Raw genomic sequence first — 20,801 nt, 5'->3', positions numbered from 1 at the left:
CATTACCCCCCCCCCCCCCCTGGCAAAGGTAGGACAATTTGATAGAAGTTGGCCAGCCACAGAGCTGCACTAGGCTCCGATTGTCTGTTTTGGCATGATTTCTACAGCTGGGTGCCCTTTCTAATGCCAACCATTTTTCAGAGTGTACTGGATGCTTTCTATGTGGCACCACCCCCAACAGGATCACGTTGCAAGGCAAGGAACCCCCCCACCTCTGACTGGCAGGAGGGGAAGCAGAATTGAGTGGGTGTGGCTTTGTGCCTTTTGAGAGATTTAAGGTATACAGGGGACAAATATAGGTGTTTTGCTGTACAAATGGTAAAGCATTGCTAAAAATGGATGGGTTCTTGAATAGGGAAATATCACACAACATTCATCATCATCATCATCATCATCGTTTAACGTCCGCTTTCCATGCTAGCATGGGTTGGACGATTTGACTGAGGACTGGTGAAACCGGATGGCAACACCAGTCATCACAAAATTATTTTGTCAAAATTCTCCATTTCTGGAACACACATTGATCTAAGGACTTGGATTAGCAGATAAGCCTTCTTAAACTCACAAAGGTCAAAGATCTTGTTCAACTAATGACATCAATCAATTGAAATAACACTAATGACAACTAAAGTGTGTGGTTGAGAGGCAAGCATTGTATCTGCAACAACGGTAAACACAAAATATGAAAAAAAAAAAAGAAAATAACGAAAGACACTTCAGAGTTGAATAAAAGATCAACATACCTTGACACAGTTTTTCAGGATCAGAGAAGTACCCGAGGGATTATCGGACATGACAACACCAGGACTATCCAAGAGTTTGATATTCTTTGTTAAGCTTATTACTTGCATTGATCTGTGGAAAAAACCCAAAAAACAAATAATTCAAACACAGAGCAAGAATTGCAGGAATTCAGTAAAGCTACAATTATAGGCAAACTATGAAAAACGGGTCAAACTTAATATCAACAGAGACTAAATGAAGGGCAAGGCTGATCTACTATCAACTGCGACAGGATCCAGTGACCCCAAGGACAACATCCTGCTCCATTGTCAGTCATGGCATCGTTTCTGTAGATGGATGCCTTTCCTAATGTCAGCCAAAAGCATGTAGCTAAGTGGTTAGGGTATTTGACTTATGATCGTGATGTCATGAGTTCAATACCTGCTAATGGATTGTGTCCTTGAGCAAGATACTTTGTTTTACGATGCTCCAGTCCACTAAGCTGGTAAAAATAAATTGTACCTGTAATTCAGGGGGGGGAGGGACAACATTGTCATATTCTATGTCATTCTAAATCTTGAGAACTACATTAAGGTAAACGTGTCTGTGGAGTGCTCAGCCACTTGTACGTTAATTCCACAAGCAGGATGTTTGGTTGATCGGATCAACGGGGATGCTTGTCATTGTAACTGACAGAGAACCAATTAAAGTCAGCCATTGTACAGCATGTATTGAGTGTGTTTTGTGTGCTGCCAGCACAAGTGAGGCTGCCATGCAGTTTGCTAGACTACAAACTTCAAGAGAGGAGGCTTGATGCTAGGAGAAGAATGAGAGAAGGAGCCCAGAACAAAACGGGTTCTTCTGTTGTAGAAAAGCTACATGGTTACTCATATTTTGGAAGAAGGGGTCAGAGCGATTGAGCAGAGATAAAAAATGGTGGAGATGAGGTGTCTGGGTGGACCCTCAAGATACAAAGTGGGTGGGGGAAGAAGGACTGGGTGGCTGGGTTTATTAATTTATTACCAACAGTAACTGTGAAGTGGAAGCAGTAGATCAGAGTGGATTTAGAACAATTGAAAAAGTAAATATTAAAAAAAAACAAAAAAACTACTGACCCATCAAGTCCTACTTAGAAACTGAAGCCATTGAAAACATACTGGTCCCTGTGCCAATATGCCATACGATGGGATATAACTGAAGCTGCTGACAAGATTATCTTCTTTGACCCTTAAGAATTCAGATTACTCCGTAAGGTTCATTTAGTTACATTGCTTTGCTTTTAGACTGACATTGTAGGGTAGGTTTGAGAGGTTGGATCTGGCCAAGTTGAACATAAAACAGGTAGAATATTTGAGCTAGTTGATATTTGAACCAGTTTAAATGCTAAAGGGTTGCGTAATGTTTATCCAACAAATCTCAACTTCAGCCAGACAAATAACAGACCCCAATTCTTAGAGAATCGAGTGATTAATTGCCACACAAAAGGCAGAAGACACAATTTTCCCAACAAGAAACATTCCATGATGAATGCTAACAAAAACCAAAACAGGTTCCTTACTTTGTAATTCCAGGGACATCACCAACTCTGCATGCCCGATTTCGTTTAAGGCTGTTAATAATACTGCTTTTACCAGTGTTGGGTAGACCTGGGTACAATGGAAACAGAAACGGTTTGTGGAAGAGACTTTGCAAAATAAAACAGCAATTTTGAGATATAAAAACACTCTTTTATTGAAAATACAACAAGAATTTATGACAAATATTGCATAAAAACAGGGAATTCCTTTCAGTTAAGCATTTTTATGAAACCAGAAAATGTGTATAATACAACGGCTTTTATAAGTTGTCATCATCATCATCATTTAACGCCCATTGTCCATGCTGGCATGGGTTGGACGGTTTGACCAGGGCTGGCAAGGCTGGAAGGCTGCAGTTTAATTTGGCATAGTTTCTACGGCTGGATGCCCTTCCCAATGCCAACCACTCCGAGAGTGTAATGGATGCTCTTAAGTGCCACCAGTATCTGCTACAATCGTCATTTCACTTGATGGGTCTTCTTCTCAAGCACGACATAATGCCAAGGGTCTTGGTCATTCGTCATTGCTTCTGTGAGGCCTAACATTTGAAAGCAGCTTCTTATGTTCCACTAGCATCGGCCACTTTGCCTCCGTAAGGCCCAACACTTTACGTGCCACCAGCATTGGTCACAACTATGATTTCACTTGGCTTGATGGGTCTTCAAGTACCACATATTGCCAAATCAATGTGTATATATATATACAACTATGATATGTATGTCTTGGACTACATTGTTTGATGTGTTCTTTCCTCAAAGTATGATTTAAAGTAGACTTGGCTGATATGTCAAGCAAGCCAGCTGACCACGTAGAGGTTCACTTGAAGAGAAATCAATAATTTCTATTTGGTTGCTATTGATGATGGTCAACCTTTGATATCTGTTTTCCATGCTGGCATGGGTTGGATGGTTCAACAGGAGCTGAAAAGCCAGACAGCTGCCCAGACAATGCCATTTGTCTGTTTTGGCATGGTTTCTACAACTGGATGTCCTTCCTAATGCCAACCACTTTGCAGTGTGTACTGGGTGCATTTCATGAGGCACCAGTACGGGATGATGATGATGATGATGATTAATGAGATCTTAGTTGCAATTAATAAATTACTTACCTACAACACCAACTCTGATGGCTACTTTTAGACCTTCACTGCGGCAATAATTAGCAAGCAGCTTCATCAAGAGATCAGCTCCAAGACAATTGGACGTCTTGTTCTCCAATCCTTTCCACATGGAATATTTCTTTACATGGCCCTACATAGAAAACAAGATTCATATACCAACCAAAGCTGTCTTCAATTTTGGTTTTAGGGCACAAAACACCATCCCCTCCTCCTCCTCTACTTGACCACAAAATCAGAATCAAAAAAATTCCTTCACTTAAAAACGTGAATTTCCTGAATCATAAGAAATTAAAATTTGGTCAAAAGCAAGTTTTTATCTTTTATTCATTTCAGTCTTTAGATTGTGGCCATGCTGGGGCACTGCCTCGGAGAATCTTTGTTGAATGAATTGACTCCAGTGCTTTTAATTCTTTTTAGGCCTGATACTTCCTCCAACAGTCTCTTTTGCTGAGCTACTAGGTTACGGGGACATAAACACACCAATACCAGCTGTCAAGCAGTGGAGGTGGACAAACACAGACACAAAGACGTGTATATATATATATATATATATATATATATATATATATATATATATACATACATACATACATACATACATGTTTCTAGGTGAAAGACTTTGAAAGCTGCAAAGTGTGTGGTGAAATGATTTAGGAGTCTTTGAACTAAGTCTCTGTCACTAATTAGATCCTAAGAGTAGAAAGCAAAGTCAAAGTAAATAAAAAAAGACAAAATTTTCAACCCATGACAAAGAAGCTTGGAATATGTCCATTGCTGAAGGCAATACACAACTGTAAGATGTATTATGAACAATGTCTAGATCATCATCATCATCATCGTTTAACGTCCGCTTTCCATGCTAGCATGGGTTGGATGATTTGACTGAGGACTGGTGAAACCGGATGGCAACACCAGGCTCCAATCTAAATTTGGCAGAGTTTCTACAGCTGGATGCCCTTCCTAACGCCAACCACTCAGAGAGTGTAGTAGGTGCTTTTACGTGTCACCTGCACGAAGGCCAGTCAGACGATACTGGCAACGACCACGCTCGAAATGGTGTCTTTTATGTGCCACCCACACAAGCCAGTCCAGGGGCACTGGCAACGATCTCGCTCGAAAATCCTACGAAGGCCAGTCAGGCGGTACTGGCAACGGCCACGCTCAAAATGGTGCATCTTATGTGCCACCTGTGGCCTCAACAATAACTGCCAGGTCCATTGTATCCTTCACAAGGACAATGAATTCAAATGAGGAACAAGTGGCGCCTTGTAAGAAAGGTTCAGAACAAAGAAGAAGAAAAAAAAAAAAAAAAGAAGACATTTATCAGCAGAGAACTTCAAAGCACAGTAAACAGATCAAAAATCAAATGAGCTGAAGTCATCTAGATAAGGCCATCTTTGAAATAGTTTAAAAAGTTATTTGTATTTTAATATCATCAATATAAATGTTTAACCCTTTTGATACCCACCCGGCTCAAACTGTCTCTGGCTCTGAGTACAAATGTCTTGTTTTCATAAGTTTTGAATTAAAATCTTCCACCAAACCTTAGTCACAATTTATGTTCCTAACACTAAGCTGAATGATAACTAAGTTATTTTACTACTAAATTCTATGCTATATTTCAAAGTAATTGAAAGAAACACAGAGCGTCTCAGAATAAATGCAGTAACGAAAGGATTAAGGCACACAATCTTAGTATTTGTTAGTTCACAGATAAAAAAGCTCCATATAAGGACATATAGCTGTCAGAAAAAAGAGAAAAAAACAAAACAGATAAATGACATGTTTCTTAATATTTTCTCCAAAATAAGCATGACGAGCCAAGTAAATGAAACATTCTGTAGAAACTGAAAAAATCAAGAAAAAGATCCTCTTTATAAAAAAATAAAACCAAGAGTAATGAGGTTGCTTATAAATTATTTTCAAAAAGAAATCAAGGAAAGGATCTTACCAACTTTGATTTTTGTTTCTGTACAGAAGATTTAAAGGGAACAGTAGGGAATTCGTTTTTCAGATATTTTAACCAAGCTTCGATATTTACACGTGGAACAAGATCTGCAAGTAAAAGATTTACACCAATTCCAGTTTAAACAGGACTGTTTCAATACCAGCAGAGTTTCTACAGAATTCTATGGAACTCCACATAAAGTGATCACTGCAGCTAAGATTGGCTAGACATCATGAATGGTCGTATGGATGGTGAATTTGATAGGGCAAACAAGCCTTGTACTTGACAGTCAAATAGCCCAGGCAACCTAGCGAAAAACATAATCAGCTTTGCCACTGTCAGCAGGAGTAATAAATGTAAAATATTTTGTTAATATGTACGGCTGAGTTCAAATCTTGTTGAATCAGGGGACACCACAAAAATACTCATCAGTTGGTCCCTCAACCATTTTCGTTGATCCTCAAATCTGGGTTACAGAGCCTGATCATTCCATATTAAATTTATCAGGTACAACAGCCAGAAGATATTTGTTTCTTGATTATTTTAATGATAAAAGGATGTTGGGGTTGTGTGATGCCAAACCAACAAAGATTCTTGTAGTGAAGAGAACAGGTGATGTAGTGACCCCTCACATAGGAGGGTATCATTGTCTAATTGACCAATTCAGAAATATATGATTCTCCTTAAATTCAAATATTGCTACAACAGTCTCCAAAAACTTTCTTATGTGTGGTAGAATGAGTTTCCCAGCTTGTTTAACACAATACAAAAAGTTCTTTTGACCAACAGAACTATTAAATTTTCCTCTTTGGACACAACAAAAAGACAAACAATTTCACTTGTTTGACGCAAAACCAGCCGAGACCTCTGGTTGAAAATTCATCGTCATCATCATCATAGCTTAATGTCCATGCTCCACAAAGGTGTGGGTTGGCGAGTTTGACAGGAACTGACAAGACAGTGAAGCTATTGAGGAAGGCGACTTTACGCTAGGTGTTGAAGGGCTTAAAGTGTGACAGTGAGACAGGAACAAGTGTCTTATTGTAGAGGATTCACATAGCCACTTCAGCTGGAAATAAAGGAAAGAGATGGTGGCGATAGGGTGTATCCTCAAAGTACAAATAGGTTATTTAAATTAACCCCTTCCATCATAATTATATTTAAGCATCTTGCAGTTATAACCCAAATCTTAGCTTAAGTTGTTATTTTCCTAAATTAATTGAAACATATAGGAAGTGTCTGTCATTAGAAATATGATGAGCAATGTATTCAAGCAGCCCCACTTACCAATTTTGTTAAGAACTAAAACAATCTTTTTGTTGAGACCAGAACTGATGACGGCTTCTTCAACTTCTTTACAGCGGGTACCAAGTGGGTCGCGAGCATCTAAAACTTCCAGAATTACATCAGCTTGGTCAATCACCTTTTTAAAAAGAAAGTTTCAGAAAAATATTTATTATGAAAATTAAGCAAACATAATTATTCAATGAAATGCCACATGATAACCTGTTTGTGTTTTGAAAATGTCACATCATAATTTAGAAATAGAACAGTAAATAGTTTAAAATATCTTCTAATGGTGCTGGTGCCACATAAAAAGCACCCAGTACAACCTGTAAAGTGGTTGGCATTAGGAAGAGCATCCAACTGTAGAAACCATGCCAAAATAGTCGGTAGTACATGGTACAGCTCCTGTCAAACTGTCCAGCTGATGCCAGCATGGAAAACGGACATTAAATGATGACGAAAAGCAACATATTTCAAAATAAATATGTCAACGAAAGGGTTAACTAGATTTAAACCTAAAAACTATCCATTCTTTATATTAATGTTGAGTTTGTTTAATGCAACATGTCTTAATACTTTCTAGTGTTCAACTTTACAGACGTATCACTCTGGTGATAGTCAACAGAAAGGAGCAGGCATTAAAAAGAAAGTATCTACATATTGTATATGGAACTGGTAGCTGTTGGTAGGTGGGGGGGGGGGGGGGTCACTCAACCATTTTCGTTGATCCTCAAATCTGGGTTACAGAGCCTGATCATTCCATATTAAATTTATCAGGTACAACAGCCAGAAGATATTTGTTTCTTGATTATTTTAATGATAAAAGGATGTTGGGGTTGTGTGATGCCAAACCAACAAAGATTCTTGTAGTGAAGAGAACAGGTGATGTAGTGACCCCTCACATAGGAGGGTATCATTGTCTAATTGACCAATTCAGAAATATATGATTCACTCAGCCTCCTACCATCATACCCTCTTTCTCATTTTATCTCTCTTTTACCACCCCTTCACTCCCAATCATCCTAGCTCTTCTCTATCACCATCTCACTCTGCCAAGACTGAGGCAACCCTCTTGTATTAAAGAGCAACCGAATGGAGGCAAAGTAGGAGTGAAATGAGATGATTTGGTGTGGCTGACTGGACATTCAGCCTGTTTGGGAGACAGCAGTATGCTTTGGAGCAGGAGGCAAATACACATGTGCATGCACATGCTGAAACCTACATAAATATAACAATTAGAAAATGGAGGATAATATGCTGAACCCAACTACTTGCAGACAATGTATCCCGTTGAATTCATAGCAAAAATGACAAAAAAAGAAAGAACCAAAGCACAGGTGTCTATGGCAGACTATGTTATTTTGCCAACCTGGTTTACATATAGAAGTACAAAGTACATAAGGAATTAGAGGATGAACAGAAGTTTAATCTTACAGCTGTTTCGGCCTAGTTTTAGCAAGCCCCATTCTATCCGAATATTTCTTGCCGGAGTGATTATCGGATGACATTTTGAAATGGGGTTACATGCCCGAACCGCTAGGCCTCTTCAGAGATTCACAAAGGGTTTCATACAAATGTAGAGCAAGAAGTAAAAACAGAGGTGTGGTAGAAACCAGAAGAAAAACAACAGCAAAAATAAATATATATTCTCATCTATATTCTGATACTTGTCCCCTGTGAGTTTGCCTGGCACTTTGCCACCTTCTCTATCCTGCTGTCTCCCACTATCTCTCTCTCTCCTTCTCCTGCACTTACCTCAGGTTGGGTAACCATGTATCTCCTCTGCGACAGCACACTTGTTTCTGTCCTCATTCCTGATCTCTCTCTCCCCACTCTCCCGGCTGGGTAACTTTATACATCTTCTACAGCGAGACACCTGTTTCTGTCTCTCTGTCTCACTGTAATCTTTCATCATCAAAAAACAAGATCTCCTCCTCCAATGCCCCTTCCCCTTTCAAAAGAGATTTTGTCTTGCAGGTTACTTGGTGACCCTGTCAGTGCAGGTGCCACTTAAAAAGCATCCAGTCCACACTGTAAAGTGGTTGGCCAGCTCCTGTCAAAGCATGGAAGCCTGGTGCTGGAGTGGTTGTGTAGTAGTAGTAGTAGTAGTAGTAGTAGTAGTAAGTTTGCTTCCCAACTACGTGGCTCTGGGTTCAGTCCCACTGCATGGCACCTTTGGCAAATGTCTTCTACTATAGCCTTGGGCTGACCAAATCCTTGTGAGTGGATTTGGTAGACGGAAACTGAAAGAAGCCCATTGTGTGTGTGTGCGTCTGTCCCCCCTACTCTCCACTGCTTGACAACCAGTGTTGGTGTGTTTATGTCCCTGGAACGTAGTGGTTCAACAAAAGAAGCTGACAGAATAAGTACCAGACTTAAAAAATAAATACAGAGGTTAATTTGCCCCACTAAACGCTACAGGGTAGTGCCCCAGCATGACCGCAGTCTTATGACTGAAATAAATAAAGGAGTAAAAGAATAAGAGAGGGAGAGATTAAGATATCTGATGTCAAGTAAGTCAGCATCTAATCAGTGATCCACGACTGATGCGGGATAAGAGGAGAGAGAGAGAGTTGCTGGGGACACGACATGTCTGAAGCACAACAGAACGTCGTCAATGCATTCGCTCTCATGAAATGGTTGGTAATAAGAGAGGCATTGAAGGGGGGGTGGGGGGTGGCCATGCTAAATATGGAAGATAGTACAAGAGACAAGGTCCTCCAGCCCTGAAGGAAGGCAGCAATGCAAGAACTGACTTGTGCAGCCAAGGCTAGCTTTTAGCTTTTACTTGTTTCAGTCATTAGACTGCGGCCATGCTGGGGCACCATCTTGAAGAATTTTAAGTGGAACAAGCCAACCCCCAGCACTCTTTTTTTCAAGCCTGGTACTTATTCTATTGGTCTGTTTTGCCAAACTGCTCAGTTATGGGAATGTAAACAAACCAACACACAAATAATTATAGATATAAATATACACAACAGGCTTCTTTCAGTTTCTGTCAAGGCTTTGGTCAGCACTAGGCTATAGAAGACACTTCCCTAAGGTGCTGTACAGTGGGATTGAACCCAGGACGATGTGGTTGGGAAGCAAGTTTATTACCACTCAGCCAGGCCTGCAAAGTGAATGTAAAATGATGAAGAGGCTGTTATGTAATGTTATGATGAGCTTACAATGGAAGTATCCAGGGAGAGACTAGTTTCCAACAGAAAAGAAGCTCTGGAAACCATTAATGAGAAGCTTTTCCCTAAATAGTCAGAGCCTTTCTTCTCTTTCGCCTCCTTATCTGTTCTTTTTCTGTCTGGCAAATTCCATGGCAACCTCACTAATGTTGGTACCATGGGAAAAAAAACTCACCACACCTCTGTAAGTGGTGGTATGAAAAAGCCATCAGTCCACATTATACAGTGGTTGGCATTGGGAAGGGCATCCAGCTGTAAAAACCATGCCAGAACAGACATTTTAGCTTGAAACAGCCCCACTGCTTGCCAGCCCCCCAGTCAAACCATCAAATCCATGCCAGCATGGAAGGTGGATGTTTGATGATGATGATGATGACGGCATGATAATTAAAGACTTACCTTCTTGAATTCTTTATAGTAACATTTCAAAGAATTTTCAACAGATCTTTTTGGCTCTTTATATTCACGATCTGCTAAAATTTTGTAGACTTCAGACAGACCTTGCGGCTGAAAACAGTAAAGAAGATGTATGCAGTGTTGAGGAATTCACAAACAACAAGAAGTCTTCAGTCAAACCTGGCAAGTTGCAATCCAGCAGGAATTGTTTTGGCTTCATATGTGTCTGTTAACCAGGGAGGAACTTCCAGAAGCACCAGGTCTTGCACAAAGCAATTCCTGTTTGAATGTCACAAGTAGATTCTTACAATAAACAATTCCATGAACAGAACCCTAAAAGATTACATAATCAATAGTAGTAGTACATATGGGGGGGGGGGCACGCATGTGCTGTAACAATGCATCGCTGCATCCACCGTTTGTTGGTGACTCCCTACAACTTGTGGTTGATGATGCCTCTGCACCACTCAGGCGACCACCCTCCAACCCATGGGTCTGATTTTGGGTAGACCCTGCTGGTGAGGGTGTCATGATGCTAGAGAGCAAATCCTACCCCAATCTCTTCCAGTTGTCTTTTACAGACGAAACGTTGGGTCTCTTCTTTGGCATGCCAGTCCCCACCCAGCACAGAATCAGTAATTCCTTGCATAGTTGCGGTGAGGTTGGCCTCGTCATTGGCTTTATCATGCATCCAAGAATTCAGTTTCTTCTTTGCTTCCCTTATTCCTTTATGGTGATGCTGCTGATGACTCTGTAGACCAATTCTTGTGTAGAGGAGTCGATGGCATTGGCTGCATGGCAATGTCGGTGGAGGACGAGATTGATTTTGTCAAGCCCTTCTCTCCTGTCATTTGATTTCAGCAGTCAGTGTTGTTCAATCTATGGACATAAATACTTAATACACTCAATTGTAGATCAAAGTGGTTGAATATTCCATAGGCAAACGTCTACCCTTTACATAATTGGCCTGACACTGTGTGTCATTAGAATGGCCTTTTCCATTCTGGATTCAGTTCATTTGCTGGGCCCATGTTCAGGTACTCTCAACCTAATTTTAGAAGAAGCCTTCAACATCCAGATTATTCTGCCCAAAGTAATGCTAATTTACACTTGATGGATATTTGTCCTCATCTTGTTTGTTTTTAAATGCAACATTTCGGCTGATATACCCTCCAGCCTTCATCAGGTGTCTTGGAGAAATTTCAAACCTGGGTTCTCATTCCTAAGGTATTTTTTTAAAATTTCCCCAAGACACCTGATGAAGGCTGGAGGGTACATCAGCCGAAACGTATTGACAACAAACAAGATGAGGACAAATATTCGTCAAATGTAAATAATGTACATAATTCCTGATCTCTTAAATATAGAACTGTAATACTTATCTGTTGACACTGTTTTTGAATCAACCATGAAATATCTCGTAGCTTTGAGATTTCAAAGATGTGACTGTTTTGTAGGGTAAGCTAAAGAGGCCAGATCTGGCCAGTTAGAACATGAAACAGGTAGAATATTTTGGCTTGATATGGTCGGTTTAAATGCTAAAGGGCTAAAAAGCCACACAGCAGTGGAGTGAACCCAGCATCTCATGATTGAGAAGTAAACTAGTGGGACACACCCACACCTGTAGATATTTGTTTCCAGACATACAAGAACGGTTTCGTAAGGAAATTAGGAAAGAAAATGAATTGTATTTGTGTAATTCTCAACATGACTTTTATTTCGATTAATGAAAGAAATGAAGTATGAATCGTCTAACATGGCATAAAATTTACATAAATATTCAACTTACCCTGTAAACTACTTCTTGTGGATTCTGCTTGACTTTGGCAGAAATTTCTGGAAGATTTCTTGCTTTATTTACAAGTTGTTCTCGTTCCGCCTGTCTTTTCTCTTCTTTGGCAACTCGCATCTGGTAAATAGTCACAACAAATGGTCAAAATAATGCTGACAACTTCTTCGCAAAGAATATATGTCATCACATCAAATCACAACATCTCCATGAGAGAACCACAAAATTACAATTGTGAGTGTAGATTACTGACAAAATTAATCAAACGTACCTGTTCCCTCCATTCCACAGCTTGTTTCAGAACCGTTTCTTTGAAAGGCAGACTGTTAGGAATTCCTATATCTTTCTTTTTCTCTGAAATATAAGAGAAATATACATTTTGACAATTTCAACAATATGCGGCCAGGTTATCATCATCATCATTTAACGTCCACCTTCCATGCTGACATGGGTCGGATGGTTTGACAGGAGCCGGCCAGGTAGAAGACTACACCAAGCTACTGTGTCTGTTTTGTTTATTTAATTTCCCAGTAAGACCCACCTAAAATGCCAATACCTGGAACCTTCTTCTTAGACCCTCTTAACTATTTCTCTTTTAATTTCATTACATTTTCCAAAAAGTGTTTTTGTTGCTGTTGTTTGCAGCTGAGAATTGGAACTAAGCACTCTTCTGTATGAGAAACAAAGTTTAGCCTCATTCTAGAGAGAGGTTCCTGTTTGCACAAAGTATTTTTACTTTTTGGGTTTCATTGCCAGATGAATGTGAATACCCGTCAGAGTGTAAGTATCTTGAGAGAAAAGCTGAACATTAGAAGCATCAGTTGTGGTGTGCAAGAGAGACGATTGCGCTGGTATGGACATGTGGTGAGAATGGATGAGGATAGCTGCGTGAAAAAGTGCCACACCCTAACAGTTGAGGGAACCCGTGGAAGAGGTAGGCCCAGGAAAACCTGGGCTGAGGTGGTGAGGCAAGACCTTCGTACATTGGGCCTCACTGAGGCGATGCCTACTGACCGAGACCTTTGGAAATGTGCTGTGCGTGAGAAGACCCAGCAAGCCAAGTAAGATCGTTGCCAGTGCCCCTGGACTGGTTCTTGTGCGGGTGGCACATGAGATGCACCATTTTGAGCGTGGCCGTTGCCAGTACCGCCTGACTGGCTCCCGTAGGATTTTCGAGCGAGATCGTTGCCAGTGCCCCTGGACTGGCTTGTGCGGGTGGCACATAAAAGACACCATTTCGAGCGTGGCCGTTTTCGTGCGGGTGACATGTAAAAGCACCCACTACACTCTCTGAGTGGTTGGCGTTAGGAAGGGCATCCAGCTGTAGAAACTCTGCCAAATTAGACTGGAGCCTGGTGTTGCCATCCGGTTTCACCAGTCCTCAGTCAAATCGTCCAACCCATGCTAGCATGGAAAGCGGACGTTAAACGATGATGATGATGTTTTCTGTCTTCGATTTTCAACTTTAATAGAATTTAATATCTCAAGTAATAAGTTGGAAACTGGGAACAGTATTTATTAAAGATCTATTTAGTAATGAATTAAAGAGATTAATTAGTTTTATTTCACTACCTTGAGAGGAAAAATAGCTCTCTGGACAATAATGCTCACTAGAAACAACATTGTTTTTGTTCAGATGATTTCATGGGAGGAGTTGAAATGACAACTTTCAACCACCTCGCCCTCCACTAACACACAATGGGCTTCCATACAGTCTCCAGCTATTAAATTCATAAGACGTTGGTCGACCTGAGACAGTAATAGACAATGCTCTAAGTGTTGCAGAAAGGAACTGAACCCAAGACCAAGTGGTTGCAAAATAAACTTGATAAGTATATAATGATGGGATTGTTATAATGGCTGATTGGGTACCACTACTTTTATAATGGTGTCTTATCTTATTTGTACAGTTTCTATTTGGAAGAGATAATAAATATATTTCATTTCTTGAGTAGGAATCTATATTGATAAACCCATCACTTATAACTTAATTACAAGTATTACAAGTATTATCACTATACATAAATCTCAAATCAAGCTACACAAACACCATAGTGAAATATATATATATATATATATATATATATATATATCAAGACGCTTAACAGAAATGTTGAATGTGCATGTATGTTGATGATGTCTTGAGCTAACTGGATCCTATAAAGGAGCTGTTGTGGTAGCAGACCACGAAACATTGTTAAAATTCCTATCAAGACGCTTAACAGAAATGTTGAATGTGCATGTATGTTGAAGATAAGTTTGTGTTCTATTTCACGGCTATAAAAAACAGTTTCATAACTGCAGAAGTAAATTTCATTAACATTTATATACATTTAATATTTACAGTACATTTGGAATTTGTCGTAGAGAGTTACAACATAAATTTATTACTACCTAATTCCTAACTATCAGAGTTTATACAACAATTCAAATAAATCTTGTTGGATTTAAGTAATAGATGGCATAAAAATAGCCAATATCTCAAAGGGGTGAGTGTCGTGGAGTCAATTTACAACCAATGATCACTGATTAATTTCCCAAAAATCAGGGTTTTTATAACTGCTCATACCTGAATTCTAAGAACCGTATTTCGTGGAAGAATTCTCTCTGATGAAAGTTTAGAATTCAAATATGGGCAGTAATTTTAACCAACGGGAAACCAAGAATTATACTTGTTCAGGCAACATTACTGCCTTTTACGAATTGCTTGCTGCTCGCTACGACCACATAGTTGTGTACCTGTACCTAGAATATATACACAGATTTGCGTGTGTCTAAGAATGGCTGTTTTCATTTTCTATCTTCACATGTCACCACCACCTGAGCGAAATAAACTGAGTGAAATAAAACAGTGATGATTTTCCTTGTAGACAACACATCCTGTTGTTCTACACTTTCAAAAACAAAACAATTGTTGGTGACAGGAAGGGTGCCCTGCCACAGGATTCTGTTTCAAGTCTTTGTCCAACCCATTCTGGCAGGGGAAGAAAAAAAATGAAAAAAAAAAAAGAGAAAAGAATCAAACATGCTCCCCCTTCCCCACTTTTGTTCTTCATGGCAGAAGAAAGTTGATTTTACCCAATTATCTGCAAGGAATCACTTTCCAAACCTGCCTAACCACTAAGCCACGTACAAAGTGGTTACTTGTGTTATAAACTAACAATCTCATTAATTAATGTCCCATATAAAGTTATTAACTAATTAATATGTCCCACCTTTCACACATATTAAAAGAATTATTAACTGAGAAACAATAAGTAACAAATGGAAACAATTGGCAAATATTAATTAGTTCCATTAATTAAATGAAACTTACTTCTGTGTTTTACTGGATTCTTTTTGGCCTCTTTCTTTATCTTTCGTTTGTGTTCTTTGACCTTAAAAAAACAAATAACAAAAACTAATCATAAGAAATTTACACAAAAGATACATTTTAATATATATATCATCCTCATCATTGCTGTTTAACATCCGCTTTCCATGCTGGCATGGGTTGGATGGTTTGACTGAGGGCTGGCAAGCCAGAAGGCTGTACCAAGCTCCAATTTGATCTGGTGAAGTTTCCACAGCTGGATACCCTTCTTAACACCAACCACTCCAAGAGTGTAATGGGTGCTTTTTATGTTCCACTGGCATCGACCACGCTTGAATGGTGCTTTTTTACGTGCCATCGGCATGGGAGCCAGTCAGGCAGCACTGGCAACGACCACACTCAAATGGTGTTGTTTATGTGCTGCTGGCACGGGAGCCAGTCAGACGGCACTGGCAACAACCATGCTCAAATGATGCTTTTTAGTTAGATATTGTGTATATATATATATATGTATATATATATATATATATATATATATATATATATATATATATATATATATATATATATATATATATATATATATATATATATATATATATATATTATATATATATACACACATACAGGGTGTAATGGGTAAATTGTCGCCATTTTATATTTTTAATTTTGCACATGTGCATCATTTGTTTTTGATTTTGTTGACTGCACAGTACAGTAGGGTCAGTCGGGCACCGTCTGTGAGAAAAACAGCACCATGATGCAATTCACTCTGCTAGAAATTTGGAAACGACATGCCGTATTGCTTGGCATTCGTGCCAAAAACTCCAGTGCAAACATTTCAGAGTGTTTGGGTATGAATCTGAGGACATGTACCAAGAGTGATAAAAATCAAACATCCAGTCAACATCATAGTGTTTGGAGTGATCACCAGTGATGGTGATGTTGTACCTTCATTCATCTCAGACTCAACACGGAAGCCTACAACAAATGCCTGGAGGAGGTAGTGCTACACCGGGTCAAAATGGTGGCTGCTGGAAGACCCTATGTCTGGCAACAGGACTCTGCACCATGCCACACAAGTAGGAGAATCCAGTCATGGCTGTGAGATAATTTATGCGACCACATCACCCCTAACATCTGGCCACCTAACTCCCCAGAGTGCAACCCCCTTGATTATTACGTGAGGGGCACAGTTGAGTGAGAGACCAACAAAACTCCTTGTAACACCAAAGATGAACTAAAGGCAATGATTATGGCAGCATTCCCCAACTTAAACAAGGAGACCCTCCAGAAGAGTTGCAGGTGATTTGAAGTTGTCTGGAGGCTGTTTTTGAAGTCAATGGTGATTTTATTGAATAAATTTACTCTTTAGTATTTCAAACTATTTTTATGTAATTTTGGTAAATATATCTGTTAAAACGAGACGTCAGTGTTATGTTCATTTTTGCCTAATTTAGACGACAGTTTATTCCCAGCACCCTATATATAAAACGTGTGAGAAAATTGAAAGAAATCCAAGCTTAAATTATTAGTTCTTTCATGTTTCACCATTGCAGTTCTTTGGAACTCAGCATTGGATGCCTAAACTGCAAGGGATCATCAAGGAACCACTTTAACCCTTTTGTTACTGTATTTCTGTTGAAATGCTCTGTGTTTCTTTTAATTAATTTTAAATATAACAAAGAAGTTAATAAAATAACTTGGTTATCATTAAACTAGTGTTAGAAACTTAAATTGTGACTAAGGTTTGGTGGAAGAATTTAATTCAGAACTTATGAAAACAAGTCATTTGTACTCAGAACCAGAGCCGGTGCCAGCTGGGTTGGTAATGAAAGGGTTAATGCATTTTAGAACTCAGCATTGGATGCCTAACTGCAAGGGGTCATCAAAGAAATACTTCAATGTATTCTGTTATAGAGTTTCAACATTTTAATTTCCACTACGAATGCTCCTGTATATAATAACTAGTAACACTGCTAGGTACAATGGTCAGCTAAACACTCTATTGGAAGCTGACTGGATAATGATAATCTATGTGGGAGCTTTGATTCATTCAGGAGTTGTCATACATCTAACTGCACACATCATCATCGTTTAATGTCTGCTTTCCATCCTGGCATGGGTTGGATGGTTTGACTGAGGACTGGTAAACCAGGAGGTTGCACCAGGCTCCAGTCTGATCTGGCAAGGTTTCTACAACCGGATGCCCTTCCTAATGCCAACCACTCTGAGTGTAGTGGGTGCTTTTTACTTGTCACCAGCACGAGGGCCAGTCAGGCGACACTGGCATTGTCCACACTCGAATGGTGCTTTTCACACAAAAGCAAAAAGTTGCACAATGTTAAGTATTAAATTAGCAATCTGTACAGGTCTCTCTCCTCTGTTTACGAACAGAGTGTTATACGAGGAGGGTGGGGAACATCCTAGGTTGTTCCTGCTCTTAACAATGACTTTCACAAAAGCCTAGTTTCCATTCTTTGATCTATAAAAGAAATATTGTACAAAGAATGGAATAAAAACAATTTTGCTACAATTATTGTCAAAGATTTGAGAACTATGAAGAATTATTTTCTTTAAATACACAGCAAAGCCACTACTCTTGTGTAAACCAGGGATTCTGTGGTTGTTTGACCTACTAGAAATGGCAGTTGAATCTCCTTTAAATAACACTTACTGTCTTAAAACAGTAATCTACACTAGATAATGTAGTCCTTAATGAACAAAAAGACAGAACGGTCAAGGTACGAATGCCTCTGACTGTGGCTCCATTCAATCAAAGCTGACCTGGGTTGAAGCTACAAATAACTCAATGTTGGTCATATTTATTTTTGACTGACCACAACTCAACAACGCTAGAAATGAAGACTAAGGTGACTTTTTTTATTTTTTTATTGAAGGGACTCACTATGGAATTAATGACAACATGACCTCTCAAATCCCACTTGTTTCAACCATTAGACTGTGGCCAAGCTGGGGCACTGCCTTGAATGGTTTTTAGTTGAATGTGATGTTCCTCTACCCTTATTTTGAGGGAGAGGGCATGTTTCGCTTTTGTATAACCTACCACAGTTGCATGGGATGGAGTACACGCAATTTTTGGTCATATTCTCTTCTATTGGTGGCTTTACCCAAAGGAGATATTTGCAAAGTGTTGTATTACTTTTGAATACTGTCCTGATGTCATTTGGACCGCATATCTTTTGTATCTTTTCGGAGAGGTCTTTCACACAGGATAGACAGACTGTGGACAGTTTATTGGTTTCATCCTCTCTTTTCTTCATAATTGGAGTAGATAGTATGTTCTTGGGGTAGTTGTTGCTTAATAGATTGTTACTGAGCTTGATCATTTCTTCGTGGTGGGTATCACGATCACTGCTTATATTCTTTGCTCGATGTTTCGGCACTGAGCAATCCCTCTCTTTACACTGTATGGATGGTGGGAATTTCTGCCAATGAAGGTCGGCTTGCGGTATACGGATGTCCTGAATCCATACTTGGTGCGTGTTATTAATACGTCCAGGAATGAGAACCGAGGTTCGAAATTTCCCCAAGACACCTGATGAAGGCTGGAGGGTTTATCAGCCGAAACGTTGATGAGGACAAATACCCGTCAAATGTAAATAATGGACATAATTCCTCATCTCTTAAATACAAAACTGAACTGATTATATCAAGCCAGTGAAGAAACCCCAAAAGAAAGCCACTAGAAATAGCAGCTATTTCTCCCTCAAACCATACCCTACCGCTTAAAATATATATACTCCATGGTACACTATTTTATTCCTTGATAAATAAATAAAAGACGGGATGGCTGTGGCTTGGATTCTTTTGATCATGAGGTCTTCGGCATCAATGCTGACTTAAAGCTAAACAATATCATCGTTAAGTGAACAAACAAACGGTGTGTGTTGGATGGGGGCAGACCGAGGGTTAAACAACATCAACGGAAGTGGCGTGACTTAAAGTGAAGTTGTTATTATGGTTTAGTCCCAGGTCAAGAGAGTAGGCGTCTAAAATAGAGGAGGAGATTTGGTTGCTATTTCTAGCAAGTCGACAACCGCGTAAGGGTTTCCTATTTGTCTCATGCTGATGTGAGATTTCTTGATCAGATACATTCCAGCCATGACCATGTCGTATTTCCAAAAATATTTGGACAGAGTGCAAGTTAAGGAAGCTTTGGCTGCTATTTCTAGTAGGTTGAATGATTATATAGTGGCTCCCAAACAATATAACATATTTCCAGTGTCGTAAAAACTGAGATTCTGCCAAATATATTTGAATAATAAAAAATAAACAAGTCACCTTTAAAACAGAGAAAAAAATGTTATAAATTCTTCACTGATTATTTCTGCAAATCATTATTTTTAATAATTAAAAGCCAGAAGAATTATTGAAAAACACGTGGATCAGAGATGGAAGAGCAACGATTCTTACCTTTTTAGTGATTTTATAGCGAAGTCTCGCTTTCATTCGCTTACTTTGCTTTTCTGAAACACAAAATATTTACAATTAATTAATATCACAAAATATTTCGTAGAATAAAGAAAATTAATTAAAAAAAACGACAAAATACTGACTCGCAAAATTGCTCGGCATCGTGGAGTAATGGAGACGGTGTAGGGTGAAAAAAGTACCGTAATCAAGTAAAGTCTGGATACAGAGTTATCTTACTTGTTTCGACTTTGAACTATTATTGTGCAACAGGTTGAGATCGAAATTAATATTACAAATAATGTGTGAACACAGAATTAGTAATCTTTTTTTTTTTTAAATTTCAGGTTCATCTATAATAATAATAATAATAATAATAATAATAATGAAGTGAAAGCACGTTATAAAAATAAAACTACTGAATAATAATAATAATAATAATAATAATAATAATAATAATAATAATAATAAATTCATTTTATTGGTCACAAGGGCTAATATCAATCAAAACCATGTAAAGACAAAGACAGGACGAAGGTTACATAGGGTTTTGTCCGAAAAGTATGTATGTATGTACGTATGTATGTATGTATGTACGTATGTATGTACGTACGTATGTATGTATGTATGTGTGTATGTGTGCATGTATGTATCTGTGTATGCGTGTATCTGTGTGTGTGCAGGTGTGTGAGTGTGTGTGAGTGTGTGAGCATGGGTGTGTGTATATGTATGTATGAGTGCGTGTGTGTGTGTGTGTATGTATGAGCGTGTGTGTGTTTTTGTGCGTATGCAGGTGAAATTTACAGCTATAAATTTATTAAACGCCGATTCATTTCTCCAATCAACTGGAAATAAACATGCGTTAAATTAAAGCATAAGTTGCTGAGTATTCCACAGTCACGGTCAGGTGACATAATTATGAGACCGAACGCAATACAACATGTGACTAAATGCGAGGCCAGACCTGTTAATTATGGCTATTATTCATTCGACTCCTCCTGTTTCACTGATAAAGCATCGCTTCATGCGAAAGCA

General features: G+C 38.9%; 1 protein-coding gene across 1 annotated transcript in view; it reads right to left on the bottom strand.

Moving 5' to 3' along the window:
- Nucleotides 1-19,958, bottom strand: part of LOC106881136 (guanine nucleotide-binding protein-like 3 homolog) — a 30,950-nt gene extending 10,992 nt beyond the window's left edge. Inside the window, exons 1-11 of the mRNA XM_014931408.3 lie at nucleotides 19,913-19,958; nucleotides 19,770-19,822; nucleotides 15,336-15,396; nucleotides 12,291-12,373; nucleotides 12,020-12,139; nucleotides 10,234-10,341; nucleotides 6,656-6,791; nucleotides 5,372-5,475; nucleotides 3,409-3,550; nucleotides 2,282-2,369; nucleotides 744-855 (exon numbers count right to left, since the gene is read on the bottom strand). Of these exons, the coding sequence (XP_014786894.2) occupies nucleotides 744-855; nucleotides 2,282-2,369; nucleotides 3,409-3,550; nucleotides 5,372-5,475; nucleotides 6,656-6,791; nucleotides 10,234-10,341; nucleotides 12,020-12,139; nucleotides 12,291-12,373; nucleotides 15,336-15,396; nucleotides 19,770-19,822; nucleotides 19,913-19,931 (1,026 nt within the window). The 5' untranslated portion in view covers nucleotides 19,932-19,958. The remainder of the gene's footprint in view (nucleotides 1-743; nucleotides 856-2,281; nucleotides 2,370-3,408; nucleotides 3,551-5,371; nucleotides 5,476-6,655; nucleotides 6,792-10,233; nucleotides 10,342-12,019; nucleotides 12,140-12,290; nucleotides 12,374-15,335; nucleotides 15,397-19,769; nucleotides 19,823-19,912) is intronic.
- Between the last annotated feature and the right edge of the window lie 843 nt (nucleotides 19,959-20,801).

Source organism: Octopus bimaculoides, chromosome 1 (genome assembly GCF_046866305.1).
Source record: "Octopus bimaculoides isolate indiv1 chromosome 1, ASM4686630v1, whole genome shotgun sequence".
Taxonomy (NCBI): domain Eukaryota; kingdom Metazoa; phylum Mollusca; class Cephalopoda; order Octopoda; family Octopodidae; genus Octopus; species Octopus bimaculoides.
Note: the sequence above shows the minus strand (reverse complement) of the source record. Positions and strands in the feature narration are given on the sequence as shown.